At 49.0% G+C, this 24,660-nt stretch overlaps 9 protein-coding genes across 9 annotated transcripts; 4 read left to right on the top strand and 5 right to left on the bottom strand.

Moving 5' to 3' along the window:
• Nucleotides 1-1,544: 1,544 nt before the first annotated feature.
• Nucleotides 1,545-2,795, bottom strand: FOBCDRAFT_229232 (uncharacterized protein). Its single transcript, XM_031188678.3, has one exon. It carries the CDS (start codon nucleotides 2,538-2,540, stop codon nucleotides 1,947-1,949), a length of 594 nt encoding a protein of 197 aa, XP_031035943.1. The 5' UTR covers nucleotides 2,541-2,795; the 3' UTR covers nucleotides 1,545-1,946.
• Nucleotides 2,796-5,099: 2,304 nt separating this feature from the next.
• FOBCDRAFT_47491 (uncharacterized protein) lies at nucleotides 5,100-6,793 on the top strand. The gene is made up of 2 exons (XM_031188679.3): nucleotides 5,100-5,440; nucleotides 5,506-6,793. Exons 1-2 carry the CDS (start codon nucleotides 5,195-5,197, stop codon nucleotides 6,694-6,696), a joined length of 1,437 nt encoding a protein of 478 aa, XP_031035944.2. The 5' UTR covers nucleotides 5,100-5,194; the 3' UTR covers nucleotides 6,697-6,793.
• On the bottom strand, nucleotides 6,793-11,155 carry FOBCDRAFT_297016 (uncharacterized protein; the record flags this gene model as incomplete). Its single annotated transcript, XM_031188680.3, has 3 exons — nucleotides 6,793-7,487; nucleotides 7,539-10,932; nucleotides 10,984-11,155. 3 exons carry the CDS (start codon nucleotides 11,153-11,155, stop codon nucleotides 6,890-6,892), a joined length of 4,164 nt encoding a protein of 1,387 aa, XP_031035945.2. The 3' UTR covers nucleotides 6,793-6,889.
• Nucleotides 11,156-12,461: 1,306 nt separating this feature from the next.
• FOBCDRAFT_229226 (Alpha/Beta hydrolase protein) lies at nucleotides 12,462-15,340 on the top strand. Its single transcript, XM_054706486.2, has 2 exons — nucleotides 12,462-12,811; nucleotides 12,867-15,340. The coding sequence occupies exon 2, from the start codon at nucleotides 12,872-12,874 to the stop codon at nucleotides 15,041-15,043; it is 2,172 nt and encodes a 723-aa protein (XP_054562461.1). The 5' UTR covers nucleotides 12,462-12,811; nucleotides 12,867-12,871; the 3' UTR covers nucleotides 15,044-15,340.
• Nucleotides 15,341-15,440: 100 nt separating this feature from the next.
• On the bottom strand, nucleotides 15,441-16,732 carry FOBCDRAFT_229225 (ATP11 protein-domain-containing protein). Its single transcript, XM_031188683.3, has one exon. It carries the CDS (start codon nucleotides 16,599-16,601, stop codon nucleotides 15,594-15,596), a length of 1,008 nt encoding a protein of 335 aa, XP_031035948.2. The 5' UTR covers nucleotides 16,602-16,732; the 3' UTR covers nucleotides 15,441-15,593.
• Nucleotides 16,733-17,156: 424 nt separating this feature from the next.
• On the top strand, nucleotides 17,157-21,010 carry FOBCDRAFT_297006 (Dos2-interacting transcription regulator of RNA-Pol-II-domain-containing protein; the record flags this gene model as incomplete). The annotated part of the gene is made up of 6 exons (XM_031188684.3): nucleotides 17,157-17,244; nucleotides 17,293-17,418; nucleotides 17,469-17,531; nucleotides 17,582-18,168; nucleotides 18,219-19,901; nucleotides 19,954-21,010. The coding sequence occupies 6 exons, from the start codon at nucleotides 17,157-17,159 to the stop codon at nucleotides 20,899-20,901; spliced, it is 3,495 nt and encodes a 1,164-aa protein (XP_031035949.2). The 3' UTR covers nucleotides 20,902-21,010.
• Nucleotides 21,011-21,098: 88 nt separating this feature from the next.
• On the bottom strand, nucleotides 21,099-22,079 carry FOBCDRAFT_47465 (signal peptidase complex subunit SPC2). Its single transcript, XM_031188686.3, has 3 exons — nucleotides 21,927-22,079; nucleotides 21,572-21,855; nucleotides 21,099-21,519 (listed from the first exon to the last, which is right to left on the bottom strand). Exons 1-3 carry the CDS (start codon nucleotides 21,967-21,969, stop codon nucleotides 21,175-21,177), a joined length of 672 nt encoding a protein of 223 aa, XP_031035951.1. The 5' UTR covers nucleotides 21,970-22,079; the 3' UTR covers nucleotides 21,099-21,174.
• Nucleotides 22,080-22,268: 189 nt separating this feature from the next.
• Nucleotides 22,269-23,346, top strand: FOBCDRAFT_229219 (integral membrane protein DUF106-domain-containing protein). Its single transcript, XM_031188687.3, has 4 exons — nucleotides 22,269-22,401; nucleotides 22,459-22,853; nucleotides 22,899-23,060; nucleotides 23,111-23,346. The coding sequence occupies exons 1-4, from the start codon at nucleotides 22,355-22,357 to the stop codon at nucleotides 23,287-23,289; spliced, it is 783 nt and encodes a 260-aa protein (XP_031035952.1). The 5' UTR covers nucleotides 22,269-22,354; the 3' UTR covers nucleotides 23,290-23,346.
• On the bottom strand, nucleotides 23,347-24,330 carry FOBCDRAFT_229216 (RNA polymerase III subunit Rpc25-domain-containing protein). Its single transcript, XM_031188689.3, has 5 exons — nucleotides 24,169-24,330; nucleotides 24,017-24,115; nucleotides 23,865-23,961; nucleotides 23,661-23,811; nucleotides 23,347-23,612 (listed from the first exon to the last, which is right to left on the bottom strand). Exons 1-5 carry the CDS (start codon nucleotides 24,178-24,180, stop codon nucleotides 23,390-23,392), a joined length of 582 nt encoding a protein of 193 aa, XP_031035954.1. The 5' UTR covers nucleotides 24,181-24,330; the 3' UTR covers nucleotides 23,347-23,389.
• Nucleotides 24,331-24,660: the final 330 nt, after the last annotated feature.

Genomic DNA, 24,660 nt, shown 5'->3' with positions numbered 1-24,660 from the left:
TATCCAAAAAAGGTCAGCAATAAACTTGGCTTCCCGCGGGTTTCAGCCGGGGGGCGTATCCCGGCGGACCGTCTGTAGGGCGTGGACCGGGCCGACAGTGAGAATTTGGCAAAGAGTGAGATTTTGTTAGTATGTTTAATGATTAATAATAGTACATGTGCGTTGGTTATTAAGTTGAGAACTTAAGCCAGTTCTAGTAAACTGCTCGCAGCTACCATGTCCCGCCATGTCTGTCTCATAGTGACAAAAGTTGCATTATATGATACATGTATTATAAGCTGATGACCGCGCGTTGAGCAAATATCTTGCCCTTTTACGTATTCCAAGCCTTTCTCTGCATGTCCCAGTCATTGCTCAGCCAAAACCTGCACGTCACCAGATGCGGCTCCGAGAGATCGACATTAGAGTGACCTCCCTACAGTAGCAACGGAACGACTCAAGACAGCGCATATGCAGTCCGCCAGAAGCGTGTGAGAATCTTCCTAATGTAGCAACTGCCCGTCTTTTAGCCCGTGTTGATCAGCTGTGCAGGCATGATAGGTATAACAAGGACAAGCACACAAAAGAAATGACAGGTCTCACACGGGGATGTAAGAAAACCGAAAACCTCGATCTCAAGTCACTGGAATACTTGGAACTTTAGGAGAAGCTTGGCAGGCTCATTGACTTGGTACCTAGTTAATTCTCTACACCCTCACTACATGCCTAGGGTCTTCAATGCACCCCAACGGCTCGGTCCCGATACTTTGGAGGCGATGTCCAATAGAGGCTAAAGAGGGTGTGAAGAAAGAGGTCCACCAACGAACATCAAGTTAAAAAAAAAAAAAAAAAAAAAAAAAGGTCAATATTTTATCCATTTGTGGATATAACTACCTCTAAAGAGCCAAGGAACTTCGCCGAACTTTTTTCTAACTAGGTATGTATATCTTTAGTTTAATTTTTTACTTTTTACCACATGAGTAACGGTCTTGCAGTTGTGGATATATCCAGTTTTTCAACTCTAGCTTGAGTTAATTATTAGCCGCCGTTGGAGGAAAACGTCCTAAAGAGGCGAAAAAGATGATGTCCTTGTTTCGACATGAGTATTGCAACTTCATAATGAGTGTGGTTACACGCACCTAATGCACAAGGTACGAGAGTCATGCCTCACGCCAAAATGTATGCAATGCAGAGAGTGAGAGACATACTCAACATACTCTGCTAGACTGCATACATATGCAGACATCTACAGATGACATACTACAGTATAGTACATTGCTATTATACTGTATTAAAGCCCCAACCTCATTGGAGTTGATGACATTTGCATGAATCTTTACAAGGAACATGATGGAAATAGCTGACGTCTACAACCAACGACATACACTATCGAGTCAGGCCAAGAGAATAACCACAGCCTGCTAAGACGTCGCCGCTGAGTCAGTCTGCACATGTAAGCAAAGAATCAGCTCGTTCGACCAGGCGATGCATCTACAACAGCAGCTGATCACATAACTACGTAGCATATGCACAATTATCACGCACGCGTAGATGAACTTGTCATGTGTCGTTTCGTGTCGAATTGGATTTGAATGACTCTATCAATGTGATGTGAACATAATTTTCTAAACTCCTCAACATTCCGAGGCTTCCGCCTCCAAGCCCAGAACCAGACACCATATGCGTACGCAGACAAACCAAGGTGTACGCGACTGACACATGATGCATTCAGAAAACTCCGCGCTGGGTATTCCATGCGCCTCATCGATGACCTGCAAGAAATCAAACAGCTACACAGTAGCCAATCTCGAAAAAGATATTGCCTCGCGGTTAGAACCTCGCCTTTATAAAAAATCCCCAAACGGTCATCCCCTAAGAAGAACAAGAAGGTATCATAAGTGAAGTGAAGAATAATTCATGTCTGTCAAGGGACAGGCTGGATCGTGTAACCAAGTGGTTTAATGCATCTAGAAGAGAGCAACCATGGCAGCGACCATGGCAGCGCCGACGAAGCCTGAAGAGGCGATGAGACCACTGGCACCGGCGGTAGGCACGGTGGAAGGGCTGGGGGCCTCATAGCCAGGCTTTCCGGGGTTGGCGGGAACATCAGTGCTGCTGCCAGGGACGGGGAGCTTGGTGGTGGTGTAAGAACCAGGAGCAGTAGGGCCAGCCTTGGTGGTAGTGTTGCCAGCAGGGTAGAAGGTGGTCTTGGCAGAGGGAGCCTTCTTGGTGGTGCTGATGGTAGGAGTGCTGATGATAGTGGGAAGCTCGTGGCTGGTGGTGTTGACAACAGGCTCGTAGACGCTGGTGGTAGGGGGAACGTAGACAGAGGTGGTAGGAACCTCGGGCGCAGCAGTCGAAGTGGTAACGACAACCTCGGTCGAGGTTGTGGTACGAAGGGGGCAGTTGGTCACAGTAGGGTTGCACTGAGTAAGAGTGATAACCCGGGTAGTGGTCGAGGTGAGTGTTGTGGTATCCAGAACAGGAGCAGGAGGAGCGTAGTCCTGAGCAGCGGCGACCGAGGCGCCAGCGGCGGCAATCATGATGCTGGAGAACTGCATTGTGATGGTGATTGTGGGTGGCTTGAAAAGAACTGTGGTGATTTCTCAAGATATCTTAAGAGATTCTTGTTGCGTTGAGCAAAAAAAGATTGTAGGGTGCAAAGCACAAAGAATGTTATCAAGAATCGTTTAATGAGTGTATAGCACAAGGCTGGAAGATTGATATCGTGAAAACAAGCGTACTTGAAGAGGTAAACAAGAGGAAATCAAACAAGGCGCCTGGGCGGATACCAAGCGCAACTTGTAGTTTTCGCACACACTGCGGGACTTAATCTCTGTCCATTAAAGACCGTCCATCCATCTGTCCATACCCTTGCCTATCTAGCAGTCAGAGCCCTGGTGCGTTGTCACCTCATTAGCCCCCAACTTGATTGGCATTGTTCCCCGTACCTGGAAGTTTATGAGTTAGCCCCGGCATTGGGTCCAAATGGTTTTCGTCGGTACCACCACACAACGGTACCTTGCATCGCAGTCATAAATGTGGACGGTGATTGGATCCAACGGCAGCCTAGAACCCAGTTGAGGATCGGGCAGAACCTTGGCTACTGCACTTTTGACTGGCTTGTTCCTGAGCTAGAGTGCTTACCCCGGTCTAGCTCTATTCTGGCCCCAGTCTGCTCCTTGCAAAGGAAGCATCAGTCACTGGCAAACTGTCTTCGGCTGCATATCCTGGACCAATCGAAGCTTGCCAGGCTCGCAGGGACGTGTCTTGCTGGAGCCAGCAAAGAACATCTATTTTAGCATCTCCCCTTTTGCGTGGTTTTGTCGTGTCTTGACCAACTGTCATTGTTGTAGAAGTCGGTGTGGGTTCGTTGCCATGCGACCTTTGACATTTGTGTGTCGACAAAGCTGTCAGTCTAAATAAGTCAAGAGAGACAAAGAAGAAGAAAAATTTTCAGACCCAAGATCATTGTGCAACCCAGACTGTCCTCTGTAATGCGACTAACGGAGTTAACTGCAAGATTCGGTTGCTTCGCTTGACACACAATTTCCCGGACCCATGGCGAGGACCAGAGCGTCTCATTCAACGTCCCACGATGCGGCGGCGTGGGCAAGGTTATGAAACGGCTTGCTACAGCGCTTCTGACGAGGGGATTATTCCGCCACGCGAAGATAGGCTGGTGGTGAGAGGAAAGTAAACTGCAAACCCATCTCAGACAGAACCCTCGTGATGACTTGGCTTTGAGTGACTTCAGAGACAGTCACAGATGCCTCAGTTAAAGTGCGTGCACAAGGCTTGAAACACTTAAAAAACGCCTCCAGATCTTGAACTGGCGCCGCCTAATGGCAGCCACACCGAGGGCCATGGCCTAGTCCAGATGAAGGGAGAATATCTAACTGGCTATTAAGGGGCGGGCCCTTCGTTATTGCGAGCGGCACGACCTGAGCCAGACTGGTACAATACTGGATCTGCAGCGGCTCTTGTTGCCAACGGAATAGTCCTGGCGCAGTGACTTGGTACACCGCATCAATAAGAGAAATAGATATCATACAAAAGAGCGGCGACTAGCCGATGGTGCTCTAATGTTGGATCTTGACTGCCATCCAAAATCATGCCAAGATGCGACTATCATCTGCAGTGTCGATAAATAGATTGAGAGTGGGGTTAACACGAAATTGCCATCCTCTGAGCGAAGGATATGGCTTCCTTTGTAATAGTTGTTGGACGCCGGGAGACGCGGGTAGTTGCTGGTGCAGACGGGTAGGTTGGCTATCTTTAGCTCGATGGCTTGATCGAATTGAGGATCGCTTGGTCTCAAGTGGAAGATAAAGGAGTTTCAGGATATATCACGGGCAGTTGGACACTGCCTTTCGCTGTCCATGCGTCGATAGTGGACGATTCCGAATCAAGATGGCGTCCATAGTGTCCGTGGGCATCCGTCAGTCGCGGCGAACAAAGGACAAGCCCCAGGCCTAGGGGCATTCTTTAAGGGGTTCTTCTCAGGGGTTTTGATATCGATTGTTGATGATAAAGGAGAGAACGACATTCTGAGGAATCAAAGAAACAAAGATGAGAAGAAGAAAAACAAAGGGAAGAAAGAACTGGCGACATGGTGGAGAATCTCTTTCTCTTCTTTCGTAATGCAGTTCAACAGCCTCACTCTAACACCATATCACTAACACGAGATGTGTATCAGCCACACAAACGATACACACTTCAGTCACTGTATTGTCTGTTTCCGAGAGAGTACTGCATCTTGAGTTGGCAACTCATTGGTAGTTGGAAAAAGAATCACAACCACAAAACGCGTTTCTGACATGTATTTCGAAACCCTTCTCATGCATTTCCACTAAAGCACTCTCATGCATTCAGGGGATCTTCCTGCAGCTACAGTTCCAAATGCCCCGCCCCCGCATCATACAGTACCTCCAACTGAGGCTCCAAGTTGGAGCGCTATAATTAAGGAGTTCGGTTCCCCTATTTCTCAGCGTCCAAGTACTCCGCCTGGTATTTTACGAGACACAGTACCTACACCTCATGCTTACGTAGCTGAGATAGCTCCATTATCCCTACTACCCGTTGCTTTGACAGTTGTCCAGAGAAACCCAACCGCATTCCATAACTCCACCAGATAATGCCAATACCCTGACGAACAACTCATACTCTCTCCATCAAGTCGAATCATATCAAACTATTTAATATTTAATCCAACATGACCAACTATTTGAACGACCCCGCCCTCTATATTTATACCTCTTTGACAGCTGGCTCGTCCCACATCGTCACAGCCACCTCACGTCTCGAGACCATTCTACGCGCCAACCGAGTTCCCTTCAAAGCCATCGATATTGCCGTCGACACCAAGGCTCGCTTGCTATGGGGTCGAAGAGCCGGTAAAGACAAGAGCGGTCGCCCGAGGAAACTTCCTGCCCTGGTTCAGGAGGGCTGGGTTCTAGGTGTACGACAAACATCCCCTTTAGTACTACCATTCGTCGTATAGCTGATGCATGTGGCTTTCTGTAGGATATTGTTGAAATCGAAGAATGGAACGAATATGGTGAGCTCAAGGAGCATGTCACGATTTACTTTGACGAATTCACCATCCCCTCCATCAACGATAAACTTCCCGAGCCCCCGCTAAAACGGCCCATCGACCTCACCGGCGGCCTTCTGGCTTCCATGACCCCTTCGCCTGTCGCCAAGGCTGTAGCAGCTGCAGCCGCCAGCGCTGCTGCTGCTCCAAAGCCTGCTCCTGCTGCGCCTCCGCTACCGGCAGCCAAGGCCGCCGTGTCTTCTGCGACACCGAAGACTTCTACAGAACCTAAGAAGGAAGAGAAGGCCCTACCTGTCCGATCCGTCGCCGACGAAGCTGCGCAAAAGGCTAAGGAACTTCGCCTGAAGACTCTGCGAGAAAAGGTTCATGGTAAGGATGGTGCGAAGGCTAAGAAGGAGGACACAAGCGCAAAGGACACTGGAAAATCTAAGGAATCAGAAACTCCTGCCGCAAAGATCGATGGCATTCAATCACCAACATCCGGTTCATGGGCCGAGACTGATGCAGGCCGAAACGCTATTCAGAGCCCGACAAGTGGTACTTGGAAGGAAAGCGGTCCAGGATCAATCTCCTCCTTGAAACGAGCCAGTGTGGAGGTGAGCCCAGACGGGGCTAAGGCTGTGGAAGCTAAGACGGCCATAAAGGAAGAGCCCGGATTGGAAAAGAAGGCTGAGACAAAGTCGGACGATGATGATTCGGACGACGATGAGGATGAGACCGAAGAGGAGGAGGAAGAGGAGGAGGAGGACACTGATGAGGATAGTGACGAGGACAGCGAAGAAGATGATGAAGACGAAACAGACGATGAGGAAGAAGAAACTAAGAAGCCTGCGGTAACGCCAGAACCCGAGGCGGCAGCAGCAGCAGCAGAAACTGCAGAGGCTGCCAAAGATGACAAGCCTAAAGAAGAGTCCGAGAACACCAAGAAAGAGATCAAGAAAGACTCCCACAAAGACTCGAAGAAAGACTCTAAAAAGGACCACAAGAAAGATGCCAAGAAAGACACCAAGAAGTCAGTCAAGAAGGATCCCAAGAAGGACACCAAGAAAGACGTGAAGAAAGACCCCAAGAAGGATTCCAAGAAGGATACTAAGAAGGACTCTAAAAAAGATACCAAGAAAGACACTAAGAAAGAAGTCAAGAAGGATGCCAAGAAATAAGAGCGATTTGGAGCAGAACGAATCAAGAATTTTGCACCAATGTTCTAGTCAGATGGGGGGAATAATAGTGTACAGAGTCTAGTCACACTCAACCGATATACCACCATGACATTAATAACAAAAAATACCCAATCTCCCCTCAAACACTCAATATACAAAAATGCTATATAATGCCGTAATGTTCCATCCCCAACTAATACAAGCCATCGTCATCGCTGGCTGTTCCATCTTGGAAGCCCATAGGTGCCTTGCCTTTGCCCTTGGATCTGCCATTCATATCATCCACCTCGTCCTCTTCATCAAATTCGTCGCCGCTTGTCAATGCGATCGCCTTGCCTTTGCCTTTGCTCGATCCTGAAGCAACTGCCTTACCCTTGCCCTTGGATGATGTCGACGCCCCTGAGACAACACGTTGGACTGGTGGTTTGTTTTCCGGCTCTTTCTCTCGGACTCCCTCGAAGGTTGCCCGGACGTGTTCATAGTGAGCCAATTCGCCAGCACTGACACTAGGCACAAGCTCGTCATTAGCTGCGAGGAAGTCTTCTTCCTGGACCATAACGGCAATATCTTCAGGGGTAGCGTAGTGATCAAAATAATATGCCGTGGAAATGGGATGTTGGGTTGCTGGATCAGAATTGATGGCGCGAATCTTATTGTCCACAGCTGTGGCCTGCCGTGTGACGGCTTTCAGCATTGCATCACTGCAGAGAGCATAGAAATCGGCACCGGTATATGTGAAGGGGAGTTTCTCTGCCACTGAAGCGAGTGATACTGATGGATGAAGTGTGAATCTGCAAAGAGGTTAGCCACTGTTGGATTAGAGAAAGATGGTATCAACTCACTTTCTGGTCAGAGCTTCCAGAATGGTTTGCTGCTTGTCATTGGTGTCAGAGACACCAAGGTAAAGCATTTTATCAAATCGACCAGGTCGCAAAAGGGCAGGGTCCAAAAGATCTGGCCTGTTGGTTGCTCCAATAACGAAAACACCACCGCCGCCATCATCACCTCCAGACATACCATCCAGTTCTGCCAGAAGCTGGGAGACAATACGGTCCATAACACCACCACTGTCGCCTTGGTTGCCACGCTTGGGTGCCACTGAATCCAACTCGTCGAAGAAGACAACGCAAGGTCTAGCATCGCGAGCACGTTGGAACACGCGTCGAACGTTGGCTTCTGACTCTCCGATATACATGTTGAGAAGCTCTGGTCCCTTCACACTGAAGAAGTTGAGACTGTATTCAGTAGCAATCGCCTTGGCCAATAATGTCTTTCCAGTTCCGGGAGGACCGTAGAACAGAATACCTGATCGCTTCTTCATACCCTTCGCAAACAGCTCAGGACGTTCAAGCGGTAGTTGAATGGTCTCAGTAACGGCTTCTTTGACGTTGTTGAGACCACCAACATCATCCCAGGTAACGTTGGGGATCTTAGGTGCACCAATAGAGTCAGAGAAGTTCTTGCGAGCAGCCTCGACGGCAATTTCAAAATCTCCCTTGGTAAGGCAGCGGGCAAGGGGACCACCAGCGACCTGCACATCTCGTACCGTGATAATCATGTTGTCATGCGTATTCTTGGCTGAGAGCTGCTCCAGTCGTGACTGCTGAGCGATAGAAGCACGCTCAACAACATCGACCAAGTCGCCAGCCACGAGCGCAGCGGTCTTGAGAGCGATTGAGTTGAGGTCGATCGAAGGTTCAAGGCTGACACCCCTATCACTAATGATGGATTTCAGAATAGACTCACGCTCCGCTTCGTCAGGAGCTGTCATTTCTAACTCGTGTGTAAACAAGGCTCGAACGCCATCGGGTACTTTGTCAACCTCATTCGTTGTGGCAATCAAAACTCGTGTGTCTTCTAGAATCTCCTTGATCGTTGACTCGATACGATCAGCAGTGAGGGCCTCGACGTGCTGAACGAGTAAAGCACAGCAATCAGGACCACAACTCATGGCACGTTCGGCTCTTGTCCTGAGAAAACCCTCAGTTTTCACATCGTTTCCACTGCCGCTTCCCTCGCTGAGAATATCATACGCGTCGATTTTATATGTATGAAGACCCATATCGGAACAAGCGCCTGACGCCAGAGTTAACTTTCCAATGTTTCGATGTGTTGACGTCAACAGAATTGCGACAGGGGGCATCTTAAGATGAATAGCTCTGGCGCTCGTGGCGGCTGCAATCAACTCCCTCAACTGGCGTCTGAGAGGTGACACATATGGCAACTCCGGTTCCTGGATTGGAGCTGGTGTCGACTCCGATGCCTTTTTTGGTGTCTTCTTAAGACCAAGGTAATATTGCCATGTGCTCTGCTTGATACCTGGTATGCGACTTGTTTCGAAGCCTGAACCATGCATGGCAACAGATGAACTATCAATGCACGCAACTGATCCCCAGAAAGCCTCGGCGCTTCCATCTTCGTCCTCATCCGCTTTCTGAATTTGAATATGTCCAACCTTGAACCATGCTACGCTGTCGAACTTGGAGGGTTGCTTTCCTCCCTCCTGTCCACCAGCAGTAAGCGCCATCACATCGTCCACTTCGGATCCTCCTGCACCAGGCATTTCCTGGAGCGTACGGCCAAGCTCAGCGTCGACTGGGACAGCGATAAGATCGCCGCTTCGAACAAGGCGGATTTTCTGTGCGAAGTATCGTTTGAGCCCACCTAGAACGGCGGTTTGGAAAGCTCGCTCTGCAGAGATGGGAGTTCGAATGTGGTGGATAGTAATATCTCGAGCGTAGGGGGGACGAGCTGCACTAGTAAATCGAGGAATTGTTCCCTTGCCTTGATACGATGCCTTTTTCAGGGGCGCAAGACGTAGATAGGGTGCATCGTCAAGATTGGCCAAGAGTATTGGTGAGGCATAGGCAGTGGGACTGGCTGGCCGCTGAATCTGGGATTCGAAGAATGACAATCTTCTCTCGCCATGTTTAGCACTGGGTATTCTAGTCATTGGCCGTTGCGAATACCCTTCAGGAAGACCGTAGACTCGAACGGGTCGCCATTTGGCAGGCTCCGACTCAACTTGACCAAAACTTCCGAGGCCAAATGCACCAAATCCATTTGCAGGGGGTTCCTCTGCAGCTTCTATTCTTACCCAATCTCCAGAAAAACATCCAATTCGGCTTAACGATGTCACATCGACGTAGATTCGCGCTTCCTCATCGTCTTCTAGAGATGGCTTCGGGTGCAAAAGGTCTGTCGGAATTTGTTCCATCAGACCCTGGGCCTTGAAAAGACGACCTCGAGGGCGGTCTGGTCGAGCAGTGGTCGCAGTAAAATTGGAGAAAACGGAGCCAGGCGTTGCAATTCCATTTGTTTTCCTGCCACGAAGAGTTCCAACTGTCATAGGAGTGCCTGGCTGTAGTGTTGATACACCGCTGGCATTGGTTGTGGGCAAAGTTGGTGCTTGCAAAGAAATCATATCGTCCATAGAATCATCTGACAATTCGTCCTCGTTGTCGAAATCAGACATATCTGGCTCAGTTTCGGTTGCGGACTCCATATCCTCGGTTGTCATTCCTGACTTATCGCGATCCTCAGCTGCAGAGTAGAACTGGTCGTTGCTGGTATCATCCTCATCCTCGGGAACACCATTAAGCTGTTGGCTAGCGGTCATCGAAGCAACGCGACGTATCTGCTTGGTATGGACACGGCCGCGCATAAGAATGATCTTGGTTGACTCCGTTAAAACACCTTGGGCAACAGGCTCGCACAGCATGATCTTTCCAGGGTTCGGAGGCACGTGTGTAAGAGGGTGCGGCGGAAGAGGAAGTGGAAATAGATCGCCCGCATGTACAACCTTTAGACTGCTCAGGGCAGCTCTCAGAGAAGTCACAAGGCGCCCATCTGGTGTTGAATCGGCCCCTTTCGCCTTGGAGCTGGCAGGGTGATCTCGGAAGAAGGTACCCTCCCCATTCTCCAGTCTTTTCGTCAATTCACTCTCCAGGCTCACGAAAACGGTCTCGAGAGGAACGGGCGCCACGTCAAGCACGAGAATCTCGATTCCGCCGCGGCTGTGACTTGATAGCTTGGATGGCGCGACCTGTTGTAGCGTCACAGCAAAGCTTTGTAAGGAGGCAGAAGACGGTGAGAATCGGACGGTCGAGGGCGCGAGTGCAGAAGACTCGATAATGGGTACAATTGACCACGGACTGTCGGTAGGGTTGGCATTGGGTATCCACGGAGCGATCGCAATGTGGTGGATGTCTTCGGTAGCGCCTTGGTAGAGTTGAGCTGAGATTTCGTTCTAGTATTGACCTGTAATGAAAGATGTGCTTCACTTACCGTTACCTAGATGGGGGAAGAGATCTCGAAAGATGTCTTCGGATACTATACCGACATCGCTCTTAATATGATCGTCAAGCACCAGTTTTGCAGCAATGGCAGGCTTGTCCTGACGACGTCTGCGGTTCCTCCGCCTGTTTGAAGTCAAAGCTGACTTTGAAGAGGACGCCATCTTGAGAAGGAGTCAAGCTTGAGGGAATGTGGTAAGGGTTGCGGAGGACGATATTGTTACAGGAAGCTCGAAGCGCAAACGCGGGGATCACTGCATCGCTCTGGGAGTCCTTCAATTGGTAAAGTCGCAAGGTCTGGACAAACAAACAAGAAAGAGCAATCTCGAGTATACAATTGCGCGTAAACAAAAAAAAAAAAAAAGAAACCCCAAGGGGATGAGGATGAAGCTGCTGTGAGGTTGAGATTAGAAATTGGAGGTGGCTTTGGAGCTCGGCAGCGGCTCAGAGCGACCGAAGCAGCAACAGTGGCCTGCCTCGGCTTCTCCCAGCTTTGGCTAAGGTTGGTAGGTGCGACACGGGGTCTCTGCCGCTCCGAGGTACGTACCGAGACCGAGATGCCTGTGAGGTGCCCCGAACGCGGAGAAGCGTCGTGCAACAGCGACGTAGGTAATCTGCCCTCAGGGAGCAAGAAAACATAAGATCTTGAATAAAAGATGCCAAAATAAACTCATCAAATAGCCCCCTAAGCTTGGGATAGTTCATCTAAGTCTTTTTGTCATCTAGGATGAAGATCCTAAGTTTTCCCTCAGTCTGCTACCTAATCTACAGGCGGGTATCAGTCAGCAACTCCAGAGCCCAGCGTCTCCAGCGTCTCCAACCTGGGGTAAAAAGCCAAGTCCAGGGTTGGTCGATTTGTGGCGAGACCCTGCAACGCTTCAATTGGAGAAACGAAGCACAGCACAAGATCAACAGGAGCAGAAAATAGCTTATCTTGCATGAGGAATGACACAAGCGGCATAATTTAGCTCTACTTGTTCAGGTCTATTTTATTCACGTATCTCCAGTATCAGCATCATATGGACGAAAACGAAATCATACATCATGGATGTCTGGTCGTTTACGACGCGAATACGCTCTTATCATTTCCCCAATCGTATAAGCAAACAGTACTCAGATCCAGAATGTTATACGCATCATCAATTCTTGGCCGTTGGCAGTGCATATCATTTCTATTGCAGCATGATCACCCAAAACATACAGCTGAGAACGCAAATTAGATGATCTCTTAGACCCCTTTTGACAGCCTTCACATGCTTTTCAGCAAGGATCATCGCTCATCAAAGTCTCAGTTCCCGCCACAAATCCGGCTGTCTGGCCAAAACTCTGCTCCTATCGACCTCCCATGACGCAACTCTATCTTAGTGACCATTCACAGTTGATTGCCCTGTCACTTCCCATGATTAAACGTTGCTGGCCTGTTTGATGAGTTTGAAACGGCTTTTTCCTTCTTTTTAACCATCACAAAAGAAAAGACCTCGATCTAGACAGTTTCTTATCATGACGCCAGTCCCTTATACACCGCATAACAACCGAGACTGAAGCCAACAATCGGTCTGTCCGTTAAGTGGAATATTGGACGTACACCATCTGATCTATTCTCCTTATGATCCCACCCTCTTTTTATCGATCCTTGACCTGTTTTCGCACTGGCGATATCCGTCCTGGATTTATATCTCCGTAATCCTTTATAATCCCCTGTCCAACATGCGAATTGTTCCCTGAACAGTAGATCTCTCTTCCACAGCGCATCTCAAGGCCGGCAGTCGTCCAATCGCTTGACTACTTGTTCTGCACAGCCATAGCCACATTATCATCTGGTATCTACACATTCTTTACTGACCGAGTCGGCCATCATAATTGATAATTGCATAGAAACTATGACACAACAACAGCATGGCTCGTCAACTGCGACGCAGGAGCATCACCCTAAAGTCGTTGGCAAGAAACTAGCCGAGACAGCCGTCCAATTCACACAACAAGCTGAGAAGCTCTCACACCAACATCCAACGGGCGAAGACCCCGGAGTTGCCATCGAAGCACAATTTGTTACGCCTCATGACCCTGTTATCATCACTTCAGATGGAAAACGACTCCCGGGTGTGCCATTGCAGGAGGCGCATAAGCTCAATGTCCTGAGGGAAGAGCTTCAAGGCGAGCCTGAGAGTGTCGAAATCAAAGCAGGAAACGAAACCAAGGAGAAAATATCCAATGTCGAGAACGCAAACCCCAAGCAAAAAAAGGTTGTTGAGTTGCCTTCAGAACAGAATGGCGCATCTCTACAAAAGTCCAACAGCAACAGCACATTGCGAAAACAAACACCCCCTTCTCATACCAATCCTCTCTTCCCTCCACTGCCGCTATATGGACCTCCCAATATGTTGCGCAATCTTCAATGCATGTTCTTTCGAATCAGCGCATTCTTTCTCAGTCTGGCATTTCTCGGCGTTATCGTCTTGGGCTCATTGTTTACGACGATACCCATGATCTGGAAGAACATCTGGTACCGGCTGACTTTTCGCGATCCTGATTCTGATAGGCCGTTCTATGAAGAAGAGAAACGCAGAGCTCAAGCAAGACGCGAGCAAGAAAAGTCTTGGAAGCAAAAATCATCAAACGGACGAACGCTAGACAGGATGGAAAATGCTGAGGAATTCCCACCAACCGAAGGCGGACCAGACCCAATCATCTGTGACGTCGCATATTATGCGCGCAGAGTTGGTCTAGATGTTGAGACATTTGAGGTTCAGACCGAAGACGGATTCATAATTGACTTATGGCATGTTTACGACCCCAAAGAGTATACCGAATTGGAGGAAAGCTTGAGGTCCGATCGAGGGCCAGAAGTATTCCAATCCCAGAGGAAGAAGCTCAAAGACCCATCACAGAAGCCAAAGTTCCCCGTGCTGCTCATGCATGGCCTCCTACAAAGCTCGGGTGCTTATTGCTGTAATGATGACGACTCTCTCGCTTTCTGGCTGTGCAAGTCTGGCTATGACGTGTGGCTTGGCAACAACCGTTGTGGGTTCAAGCCCAAGCATGCACTGCTTGAGTACAACGACCCGAGGATGTGGTGCTGGAATATTAGACAGATGGGTGTTTTCGATCTTCCCGCGTTGACGTCGCGGGTCATCACAGAGACGGGTTTCGAAAAGATTGGACTTATCTGCCACTCCCAAGGTACAACTCAAACCTTTGTCGCTTTGGCCAAAGAACAGCGACCTGAGCTGGGCGAGAAGCTGACCGTATTCTGCGCTCTCGCCCCAGCCGCATATGCTGGCCCGTTAATCGGCAAAATGTACTTCAAGTTCATGCGAATCATTTCGCCAGGTCTATTTCGTCTCATGTTTGGCATCCATGCATTCATTCCTTTCATGATGCAGATGCACAAACTGTTGGATCCCCGTCTATATGGCTGGCTTGGTTACAAAGTCTTCTCGTTTCTCTTTGACTGGACTGACGCCCGTTGGGATCGTGGTCTTCGCAATCGCATGTTCCAGTTTGCGCCTGTTTACGTCAGCGCCGAGTCTATGCGATGGTGGCTTGGCCGAGAGTGCTTTGCCAAGCACAAATGTATCTTGTCGACGAAAGAGATTGTTAGAGCTGAGGAGCACATGGATTCCAAGGGAGATGGACGGCCCGTGACACCAAGGACCTCATCGGCGCTCGAAGCTCATCGAAAACATCCCAAGGGCTCTACCGCGTGGTACAACAAACAAGCACCACCTATGGCTATGTGGGTTTGTGGTAACGACGATCTTGTTGACGGAAGGAAACTGCTCCGGCGGTTTGAGAAGGGCCGCGAGCCTCATGTCAACTTGGTCCACAGCAAGGTGATTCCTGAATACGAACATCTAGATGTCATCTGGGCGATGGATGCGGTCGATCAGGTTTTCAAAGAAGTACGTGAGGTTCTATGGAAGACATGCAATGCACGCGATATTTGCCGCGTCCCTGAAGGTTGTGAGGCGGTGCTACCAGAAAAGGAGAAACTGTCTGTCAAAGAAGATGTGGTAGAGGAGTGCCAATCGAGTAGTAGCGGCGAGACTTAGAAAGTGTTCAAAGAGACATAACGATAGACACGAACTAATACACGGAGATGAAAGAGGGATGCGGATATACATGGAACACAAAAAGGATATACGGATTGGAGCATATATGGATTGATATCATGTTATGGATACCTCTGCTTGGCTTTGCGAACATCAGCACTTTCAGATACCTCGAGTTGAATTTCGCTATGGGGCGGTGGTGTTGTTTGGATGGCGTTGAGGTTGGTACATGTTATGTTGAATACCGAGGCAACGAGTTCAGACATGCTATTTTAAACATGGATTAAGTTAACATGATCTCTTATACTAATTACAGCGCCTGCATCAATTGCAGTGCTTAGTAGCAAGTCTACAACCTCTTTATATCGAAGAAACGAGATCATGGCAAACGAGAGAGTTTCGTAGGACGTGGTAGGTGTTTAAATTATCTTGTACACTAGTCGTATATTCTACAATTCATTGCCTTTCATAGGTGGATGTCGCGCTCTTTGCCTGTAATAACACAAAACCATGGTGCGAAACTCGTGGTTGAAACTGAATGCCCCCATACTTAACCCATGCGCTCAGCCTCCTCCAGCAGCTTATCAACGCTGAATCTTGAATCGCCAGCTGCGAACCAGTTCAGCAGCTTCTTTCGCTCCTCAGCCCTATCCTTACGCTCACCAGTCAGCTCGACTTCCTCACCATCCCAACCACCGTAGAATCGCTGTAGAGACATGAGAAGCCACTTGGCGTTCTCTGGTGTAACACCTCGGTCAGGCAGGACCTGACCCTGCATCAAAACCAGACCTCGCTCATCGGCAAGGTCGAGGTGGTGTGTGATGGTAGTATGAGGCTGCGCAAACTCGCCTCTGTTCTTGTATTCAGCAAGCTGGGTGAACAAAACAGTGCTAGTCTTGGACGCGGCATCAAAGGTCCACTGCAGGAAGTGAATCTCTGCGCCTTGGGAGGGATGAGGCACTGGGAGGACGAATTGAGGTGCTGTTCGTGCAGCGTCCTCCATGGCCTTGTATGTAGACATCGGGATTACAGCACAGAGGTTCTGCTCAGATGAGGCATGTCGTAGACGCCAGATAGCTGTAAGCTCCTTCTCTGGAAGCTCCCGTGCCTTGGGGAGGTCAATGATGTCATTTAGAGTCTTAATAGCAGGCTTATCCGAGCCGGCTGGAGGATGTTGAGGAGGAGTGGTAGGAGGATCGCGAGGGTCTCTGGTTGGTTGGTCTTGTCCAGGGGGGTTGTCGGCGTTAGGTTGAACAACTGGCGTTTCGGGTGCTTGAGGAATTGTTCCAACTGGAATCTCAATACCACTCTTTCGACGCTCAGCATCAATTTTGTCAGCGTAAGCTGCCTTGAGCTGGTCGATGCTCTGGAGGCCCTCTTTTTGAGCCTTCTGGTTCAGCTTCTCTTTGTACTTCTCGACGACGGCTTGCGAAGGTTGGGTTGTCGCGAGGAAGCGAATATCGTGAACTTGAGCCCATCGTCGCTGGTTGATAGCTCGGGTGGTGCGTATGGGAGCGGCTACAAGCCGGCGAAGGGCAGGAATTCGTAGTGAGGCCATGCTGAAGGTCAATTGAGTCGACAAGCCACCTGTGGACGTGTCGGGCTCAGCTGTGTTGATGTGTTTTGAAGGTCGATGACGGAGAAAGAAATACAGGGATTGACCACCAAAATTCGCTGTCGTCACTTAAGAAATACTGTAGTGGGGCCGTGTCTGCGGAATGACGGGACATCTCCGTTGAGGTCGATGGCCGGCTTCGGAGTTTGGCATGATGACAAAGAGGGCTTCAGCAATTGGACCAATCTGATAAGACTTATATCAAAAACCTCGAAACCCAGGATATACCAAAGAATCCGGGCCTTATTTCACAACGTCTCTCATATTATTTTCTTACTTTGACATCACTGTGCAGAAAGCCAACTACAGTGCTCAACTACCCCGCCATACAATTTCACCGCTTTTGGTGGGCATCAACTTTTTGCCAATTCACTATCGCAAACTCGAGGGGCAAAGTTGCAAGTTTCGCTATACAGATTGTGTGGTATTGGGCGATTTGTCGGCTTTTTACATCCTAAAAGACGATTAAAGGGACTGTGCAGTCTCAAATTGTCCACGATGGCGGACTTTAGGCAGTGGGCTCTTGAATTTGTTCTGGCCGACAATGAGGGGCAACAGACAGCGATAGCCAAGAAGGCTGCCAACGGTACTTTAGTCCATCCCTGCTAAATGAAGATGTTCTGACTTTGTCTAGAGATTCAAACTGCAGCGACCAATACAAACCCTGTAGCTCGATGGGTCGAAGCTGTGCAACCTTGGATGCCAGGTGGTGGTAATGAGGCCGAGAATGAGACACCAGATTGGACGGCGAGGGCAAAAGGTGAGTCTCGGTTCATACATCGTGGCACCGGCCATGTCTAACTGTAATAGCGCTTGAGTTTCTATCACGGACGTTGGATTTCCTAAGCAATGATATTCTGAAACCCAGTCAAGGTAAGCTCATGTACAAAACATGACTACGATTTCGTCTAACAATTGATCAGTGAAACTATTGGTCAGCTTCTTCGGAGCCATGTTCGAGGTCGATCATAAAGCTGGAATTATGCCCTCCGCAAGCGCTCTATCTAGGATAGTCGCCATGAAGTCCTTCCAACGGCATATGGGACACGACATTATCCAGAAAGTGTGCTCCCTCAAGGACGACTTCCCACGCCAAGTATCTAAGACCAGACTCGAAATCTACGAGCTCATACGACTACTCATGACAACTCCTGGTGTCGCCAGCGACTTACAGAACACACATGGCTCGTCTGCTGGCTTTATGCTCGACTTGATTCAACTGTGCAGAAGTGAGCGAGACCCTGAGTGTTTGATGATGTGGTTTGATATCTTGAGATTGTTCATGTCTGAGTATACAGTCTCTCAAGATGTATTGGAGGAGGTGTATGGTGTTTTCAAGCCATACTTCCCCATTTCGCTCCCTAGAGCATCTCAGGTTGCAATTACCCCTGAAGAGTTGAAGCTACAACTGCGAAAGTGCTTTTCAGCAAACCACTTATTAGCTGATAAGGTCTTTCCGTTCCTTTTGGGCAAACTGGATCAGGGAGATGCTGTAACGGTCAATGTCAAGGTTAGTAAGCCCCATTCTTTAAAAAGAGAAATTCAGCTGACCAAATCCAGCTCGATATCCTCAAAACCATGCAAGCTTGTCTCGATGAGTACAGCCATCCACAAAAGGCAATTGCTCCCTACGCCAACCAAATATGGGGCAGCTTGAAATACGAGGTTCGAAATGGCGAAATAGAAGATACCATCTGGGGCACATTGGAAGTTCTCAAGTCTCTCACTCGACGACTCGCTGGGGATAGCCTCCGCGATTACACACTATCGGTTACCCGAGACTGCGTACCAGACCTCGCGACAACCATGTATGCCTCGTCCGCCGGCCGACTCATGGTTAGTGTCTTGAGCTCCAAGCCAAGCGCTTTTGTCCTAATGGCTGCTCCCGTTATCACGCATATCAAAGAGAACTTGCGACATCCAAAGGCACCCGTTCACACCCAGGATCTTCTGAAGGTCTTGCACATCATCCTAGAAACCCGCTTCTTACTAGTTGACACAAATATGGCTGCTGAGGACCGAGAGGATTTTGCTGCCATCGACGGTTTCTTCAAATCTCTTTACCAAGACACCTTTAAGAACCCTGTCAGTCTTGGCTCTAAACCGGATGCCTCATATGATGATATAAAGGTTGCTACACAAGCAGTTCCGGGAGCTGGAGTTTTGGTTTGCCAACGGCCCTCCAAGTCATTGGATCTGTCCAACAACGGCGCAAGCGACATCTCTCAGCGATTACTTCCCGAGTCAACTTGCTCAGAAATCTGCTCATCTCTCTTTGCCATTCTCAAGAAGTCGGGTCCCGGGTATCCTCGATCATCTGGGGGCGATGAACTCATTAACGATGCTGCCCAGGCTCTCCAACGGGCTATTCGGTACTTCCCTCGTGGCTTCGACGGCCTAGTGGATGAGAGTTTGAGCATCATTCGCTCTAGCCGACAAAATGGTAATGTTCCCGATACGGTTGAGACGATCAAGACTCTTGGAGGTTTGGTTGCATACCTGGGCTCCTCAGAACTACCTTTCACACCACGCGACGGTTTCGATCACTTCATTTACTCTATCCGCGCTTTCCTATCAGAACTCTTTGATTCGCTCGAGTCCAAGTCGGATCCTGAAATTTGGTGTGCCCTGGTCGCTACAATCCAATCCACTATTCGATATTTCAACGACGCCTGCTTGGCAAAGAACCCCGACAAAGAATTCTCCATCGAAGACGAGCCCTTACAGAAGATCGGCTCTACGTACCCTGCCTTGAGTCTGCTTGGCGGGGAGAATGTAACTGAGTCGTCTCCTGAATATCATAGCCAAGTTCCTCAGTCAGCCTCTGTGGCCGAGATTAGAAGCGAGTTCTTACTCGTTACCCTATTCATTGCTAGACAACTCTATCGCCGAGCAACCAAGGTAGTTGATACACATCCTCAGACAGGCAAACAAGCTCTGAGTTTGAGTGATGACTTCGCCAATGTCGATGAAGTCTCTGGACACCAGTACCTTCATCTTATTTCCACTCTTGCAGGCTTTGTCATCCACGAGTTCAGTGAAACTCAACAAACATCACTCAAAGCCGAGAGTTTTGCAATTAGCCTCTTTCGTGATGAGTCGATTAGGGTTCCCCAGACGGCACCGGAAACTCAGTCAAGCTTGGAGAATGGCTCATCTTGGAGTTGGTTAGCATCCGAAGCGCCAAATGTTCTAGCTTTTGGTATACTGCAAGCTTTGCAACCATCAGCAGTATCTCGTCTAGTAAGGTCACTGTGATCATAGCCCGTATTCTTTATCGCTAACTTGATTGTAGTTTGACATTGGGGTTGCCCAAGAGTTGATTCTCAGCGGGTTCGCAGCGGACACAAACTTCAGCAGACCAGTGACTCTTTCCATCTTGACTATTCTAGCAAACAAGTTCAAAGTTGAGACTGTTCCAAGCCTCATAACAGCTCTGGAACAACGATCCTCGAGTCTCTCGCCCGCATCTACATCAGGAAATGACGCCTCTCGCTTGGAGCAAATCACCTCCATTTATGCCCTTGTTGCGGGAATGGTCAGACGATATAGCGGCAAGGAGGCCAAGACACTGTTAGATGTGGTCAAGGAATCGCCTAAGGATCCCAAGCTTGGCACTGAACTTGCTCGACGACTTGAAATGATCGTGGCCCCCCAGCAACCGCTTACCAAAGAGTGTTATGCCATCGTCAAGCCTCTCTGGACCCAGAAGGTCTATTTCCAACTTGTCAGCCCAATGCTACGAGCCGCTACTGGAAAGGAAACAGAGGTCCAGGACCAACAGGTCAAGGCGAACTACAGCATCGCCGTGTTGCTCATGGTTAAGCACATGAACTTCCCAATTTATGAAGCCGATGCAGACAGCATCCTCCGAATCTCGATCGCCGTTGCGCAAAACAGTGGCATCGGCCCTGAAACCAAGGCCGCCCTGGATGTGATTAAGAATACACTCGCAGAGGCTCCCGAGAAGGGTAAGGGGCACATTCGAAGCATCATCAAGATCTGCAGCAGTGTCTTCTCACATAAACCGTCTCCCGCATCTGCTGATGTAGAGACGGAGGGTGCTTGCGGCAAGCTTGCGCTGGAGATCGTGGGGAGCCTACCACAGACATACGACTCCCAGCACTTGATACCACATGCGCCTCAAGTGCAACGACAGTTGACATTGGTCTGTGGACACCGCGTACGAGAGGTGAGAAAGACAGCACGATTGGCCAGGGCAGCTTGGGCAGATCTCAAGTAAGATGACGAGCTGTTTTTACATAGAGGCAATGTGATAGGATGATGGGACTTGATCTCCTTTCGGTGATTGGCGCTAGATAGGTAGTCGAGAAAGGTTCATATAACAAAGAGATCATTCAGAATTGGACAATAATTAAGCACAAGAACCATAATCAGAAGTTCTGCCGGAGTTCTGACATTGTCCTGTCAGTGCATGGTATCAAGATGATTCCCTACAAACGCCATACTATATATAACCACTTCTTATTCTCTTTAAGCTACACTATACCCCTTTTTACGCCTTGCGTCGCTTGCCACCCTTCTTTTCAGTTACTTCTGGTGTGGATGCGGCCTCGGCACCAGTGGCGTTGGCAGCCAGAATAGCATCGAGAACATCAGGGCTGGCATCCAACAACTCCTTAGAGACGGTGACACGCTTGGGGTCCCGCTTGCCGATCAAAGGTACTGAGTTGGCGAGGAGCTCCTGGAAGGGAACAGCAACAAATTGGCCAGTCTGGTCGAACCAGCCGCTGAAAGGCTTAGAGATTTTGTGAACGGTGGATTTCGAGTTCTTATCAGTGACAGTAATAGTAAGGTTGTAGATGGGGACGTTCTTCTTTGTAGAGCTGCTGATGGAGATCTAACAAAGGTGTTAGTAGACTGTAAAGAAGATGCGAGTAACTTCGCCTGACCTTCTCTCCTGAGGGTGAAGTTCCCTCGTACACAACACCCTTTTCACGGAACATAATCCATAGTGTCAAGACGCCATTGATCAAGGTGTAGAGCGTAACGGCAGCAGCTGTGTAGTATTTCGTGCTCTCAAAGCCTAGCTTGTAGTCCCAGAGGAAACAAGCAGCTGCAATACCGAAAGCAGTGTATCCGAGCGCAAGACGGACATCGGTGAGGGTGTGAGATTGGCGGAACTTGAGAGAGTTTAGGTAGTTGGGGATAGCATCGTCGGATGTGTTCTTGAGATCTGTGTCGCGAAGAGCCACCGTGTCAGAAGATTGTCCCGTATAAGAGTTTATAAGGAGCTGGAAAGCTTACCAGCAAGATTATAGACCGAGATCTTTTCAGCGGCGTTGGCCATAATGAATTATAAGCCTGCAATGGCTTGTGTCGGAGAAATTGAGTGCTGTGGTATGTTGCTAAAGAAAGTGGCCGTTTTCTCTGTGTATAAGTATAGAGACTCGCTGTCATGGGAAGTCTGTCGTGGGGCTGAAGCATGTGGATAGCTGTCCCTTCATCAAAAGCCTAGCCCGGAACAGCTAAGGCCCTCCGTAACGTGTGGCTGCTCCAGGGTCGTTAGTGTACCGCCACCAATCATGCAGCTCCGCCTTACATGTGGCGTCAGTTGCCTTGAATCGTGGCTATTTGACGGCCTTGAACCTCACATCTCCAACAGCTCCATTGCAACGCGACATCAGCTTCGCCTTTCCCAACGCTGCTATTCCACGTCCTCGAATATCGACATCATGGCGCAAGCTCCGGTTCAGACCCTTCATAGGGATCCTCAGTTATTGTTCGTCGCCTCCCGACCGATCCGCCAATGGACTAAACCACTAACTTGAGCTTGTAGCTACTGGATCCTTATCCCCATCACCATTGTCATGGTCTTGACTGGTGTGCTCCGTCATTACGCATCTGTCCTTATGGCAACCGCGCCTAAGAAGCAGGACGAAAAGGCGATGCGTGAGCAACGCTTCCTTGCTCGGGGTGTAGCTCTTCGGACCAACCACCATGTCCTCTCACAGAGGGCATTCGAGTCTCGACGTGATACTCTGACAACCAATTACGAGGCCGGAACATACCTTAAGGAGCCCGATCGCAAGGGCCAACCTCCTGCCAACCCTCTGTCCGATCCCAGCGCTATGGACGGAATGATGGGTATGATGAAGAACAATATGGCCATGATTATCCCCAATACACTCATCATGAGCTGGATTAACGCCTTTTTCAGTGGATATGTCATCAGTATGTTGAATTATCATTGAATATAGACAAGACTAATCGTAATAGTGAAACTGCCCTTCCCCATTACTATCAAGTTCAAGAGCATGCTCCAGGCTGGTGTTCAGACCAGGGAAATGGATCCTCGATGGATGTCCAGTATCAGCTGGTACTTCCTTTGCATCTTCGGTCTCCAGTTTGTTTATGTGTTCCTTCTTGGCAGTGACAATGGTAGGCGTCCTGATCTGGCAATTCCTTGATCATGCACTAACACAATGTAGCCGCCAGCCAGGTTGCCCAGCAAATGCAAGCGCAGCAGATGCCTAACCCCATGATGGGTGGTCCTGGCCAGGACCCCCACAAGCAGTTCGTGGCCGAGATTGAGAACTTGAACGTTGTGGAGCACTACTCTGTTCTGGACAACGTTGAGGAACGTCTTTTGGCGGGTATCAAATCGTAGATTCATAGAACGAGCAAATGTACATACGCCAAATAAAACGCGGTGACATATTTTTCCTGGGCCCTTGTTCTTCAATAATTCCTCAGTCCATTATCCAACACTATGCTCCATCCCACCAGAGGCATACACCTAATCCTTCAGCAGCCATACTAGCCTTGATGCGGTACGGAGTTTTCAAAGGTGAATCTTCGGCTTGTGTTGGTCCAGCGGGAGCTTGATCGTGCCACTCCTCATCGATTACTTGAAAGCGAACCATCTCATGGTTATCATAGAAGAGTCGATCCTCATCGAGATTCCAGATCCAGAGTTGTTCGCTGTGGTTGCTGCACGGTGTTAGCGTCTGCATATGTGAACCATCACGGGCTTCTCACTATTCAGCACCCTCTGGTAACTCCTCAAATGGCACAAAGATATCGTCGAAGAAATCTGTTCTCAGATTGATGCCTGCGGGTGTAGAACTTCGTATTCTGCCAATCATGACTTCACCTTTGAAGGGACGGAATACGACCATACGAAACTCAGCTGCGCGATGCTCCATTAGCTTCACCTCAAGTTCAAAGTGCATTTCTACTCACTGTTCACGTTCACCAAACCTGTGCCATGACCAATGAGACCTTCTGAAGCCCACTGCAAATCGTACAAGCAGATACAAAGTCCAATCTTTTGTATAACCTGCAACGCTCTGTTAGTCACGGATTCAATGTGCGATGCGTAAAATAAATCTCACTTTATTGGAATATTTGGCATTGATGTTGTCTTCGATTGCGTCTATGCTGCGCTTGGAGAAATCCTCCGGCGCAATTTGCACCAAGTCGGCGATCTTCGTCTAAACAACTTATGAGTTCTTCATTCATGCATCTATAGCAGGGTGAAACAAACCAAGATGAACATTGGAACACCGAGTGCGGGAGAAATGCGCCAATATGAGTCTTCTGGTAAGTCAGGGATAAAGGAGAAATAAAAGATCGCTCAAGACCTATGAAAAGAAATTCAGCTCTATGAGGTTCTTCAGTACCAGCCTCAGGGTGTTTCTCAGCGTCCAAATAACCTTGAGAGCGGCAGAAAAGAATGTCAGTGCCGCTAAGCCGCCTTCGGTTGAATTGGAGCTCCAAGCATCTCACCGCCTTCTGAAAGAAGACTGGTACACCAACCGTGACTGCGGTGTACAGGGAAGTTCGTCACAGTCTGGCGCTCTAGAGGAAGCTCCTTCCATCTTTCAATCATTGTCGTGCCGTCGTTTTTTTTTTTTTGGAAAGGGCATCACAAACGGGCAACTGCAGTCCTGGTGCCATTGCCTCAATTACCAGCCTGAGAGTTCCAACAAGATATTTTTAACTCTGATTCCTACTCTCTTTCACTTGAATTCTTTCT

Source organism: Fusarium oxysporum, chromosome VIII (genome assembly GCF_013085055.1).
Source record: "Fusarium oxysporum Fo47 chromosome VIII, complete sequence".
Classification (NCBI taxonomy): Eukaryota; Fungi; Ascomycota; class Sordariomycetes; order Hypocreales; family Nectriaceae; genus Fusarium; species Fusarium oxysporum.
This window is presented reverse-complemented; position numbering and strand designations above follow the sequence as displayed.

Bases quoted from the DNA above. Each gene is read 5' to 3' on its own strand.
- FOBCDRAFT_229232 (XM_031188678.3), bottom strand. From the start codon at position 2,540: ATGCAGTTCTCCAGCATCATGATTGCCGCCGCTGGCGCCTCGGTCGCC.
- FOBCDRAFT_47491 (XM_031188679.3), top strand. From the start codon at position 5,195: ATGACCAACTATTTGAACGACCCCGCCCTCTATATTTATACCTCTTTG. The intron at 5,441-5,505 runs GTACGACAAACA...GGCTTTCTGTAG, and splicing joins AGGAGGGCTGGGTTCTAGGT to GATATTGTTGAAATCGAAGA.
- FOBCDRAFT_229226 (XM_054706486.2), top strand. From the start codon at position 12,872: ATGACACAACAACAGCATGGCTCGTCAACTGCGACGCAGGAGCATCAC.
- FOBCDRAFT_229225 (XM_031188683.3), bottom strand. From the start codon at position 16,601: ATGGCCTCACTACGAATTCCTGCCCTTCGCCGGCTTGTAGCCGCTCCC.
- FOBCDRAFT_47465 (XM_031188686.3), bottom strand. From the start codon at position 21,969: ATGGCCAACGCCGCTGAAAAGATCTCGGTCTATAATCTTGCTG. The intron at 21,856-21,926 runs GTAAGCTTTCCA...TTCGCGACACAG, and splicing joins CTCGGTCTATAATCTTGCTG to ATCTCAAGAACACATCCGAC. The intron at 21,520-21,571 runs GTCAGGCGAAGT...CACCTTTGTTAG, and splicing joins CTTCACCCTCAGGAGAGAAG to ATCTCCATCAGCAGCTCTAC.
- FOBCDRAFT_229219 (XM_031188687.3), top strand. From the start codon at position 22,355: ATGGCGCAAGCTCCGGTTCAGACCCTTCATAGGGATCCTCAGTTATT. The intron at 22,854-22,898 runs GTATGTTGAATT...TAATCGTAATAG, and splicing joins TTTCAGTGGATATGTCATCA to TGAAACTGCCCTTCCCCATT. The intron at 23,061-23,110 runs GTAGGCGTCCTG...AACACAATGTAG, and splicing joins CCTTCTTGGCAGTGACAATG to CCGCCAGCCAGGTTGCCCAG.
- FOBCDRAFT_229216 (XM_031188689.3), bottom strand. The intron at 23,962-24,016 runs GTGAGATTTATT...AGAGCGTTGCAG, and splicing joins ATGCCAAATATTCCAATAAA to GTTATACAAAAGATTGGACT. The intron at 23,812-23,864 runs GTGAGTAGAAAT...AGCATCGCGCAG, and splicing joins AGGTTTGGTGAACGTGAACA to CTGAGTTTCGTATGGTCGTA.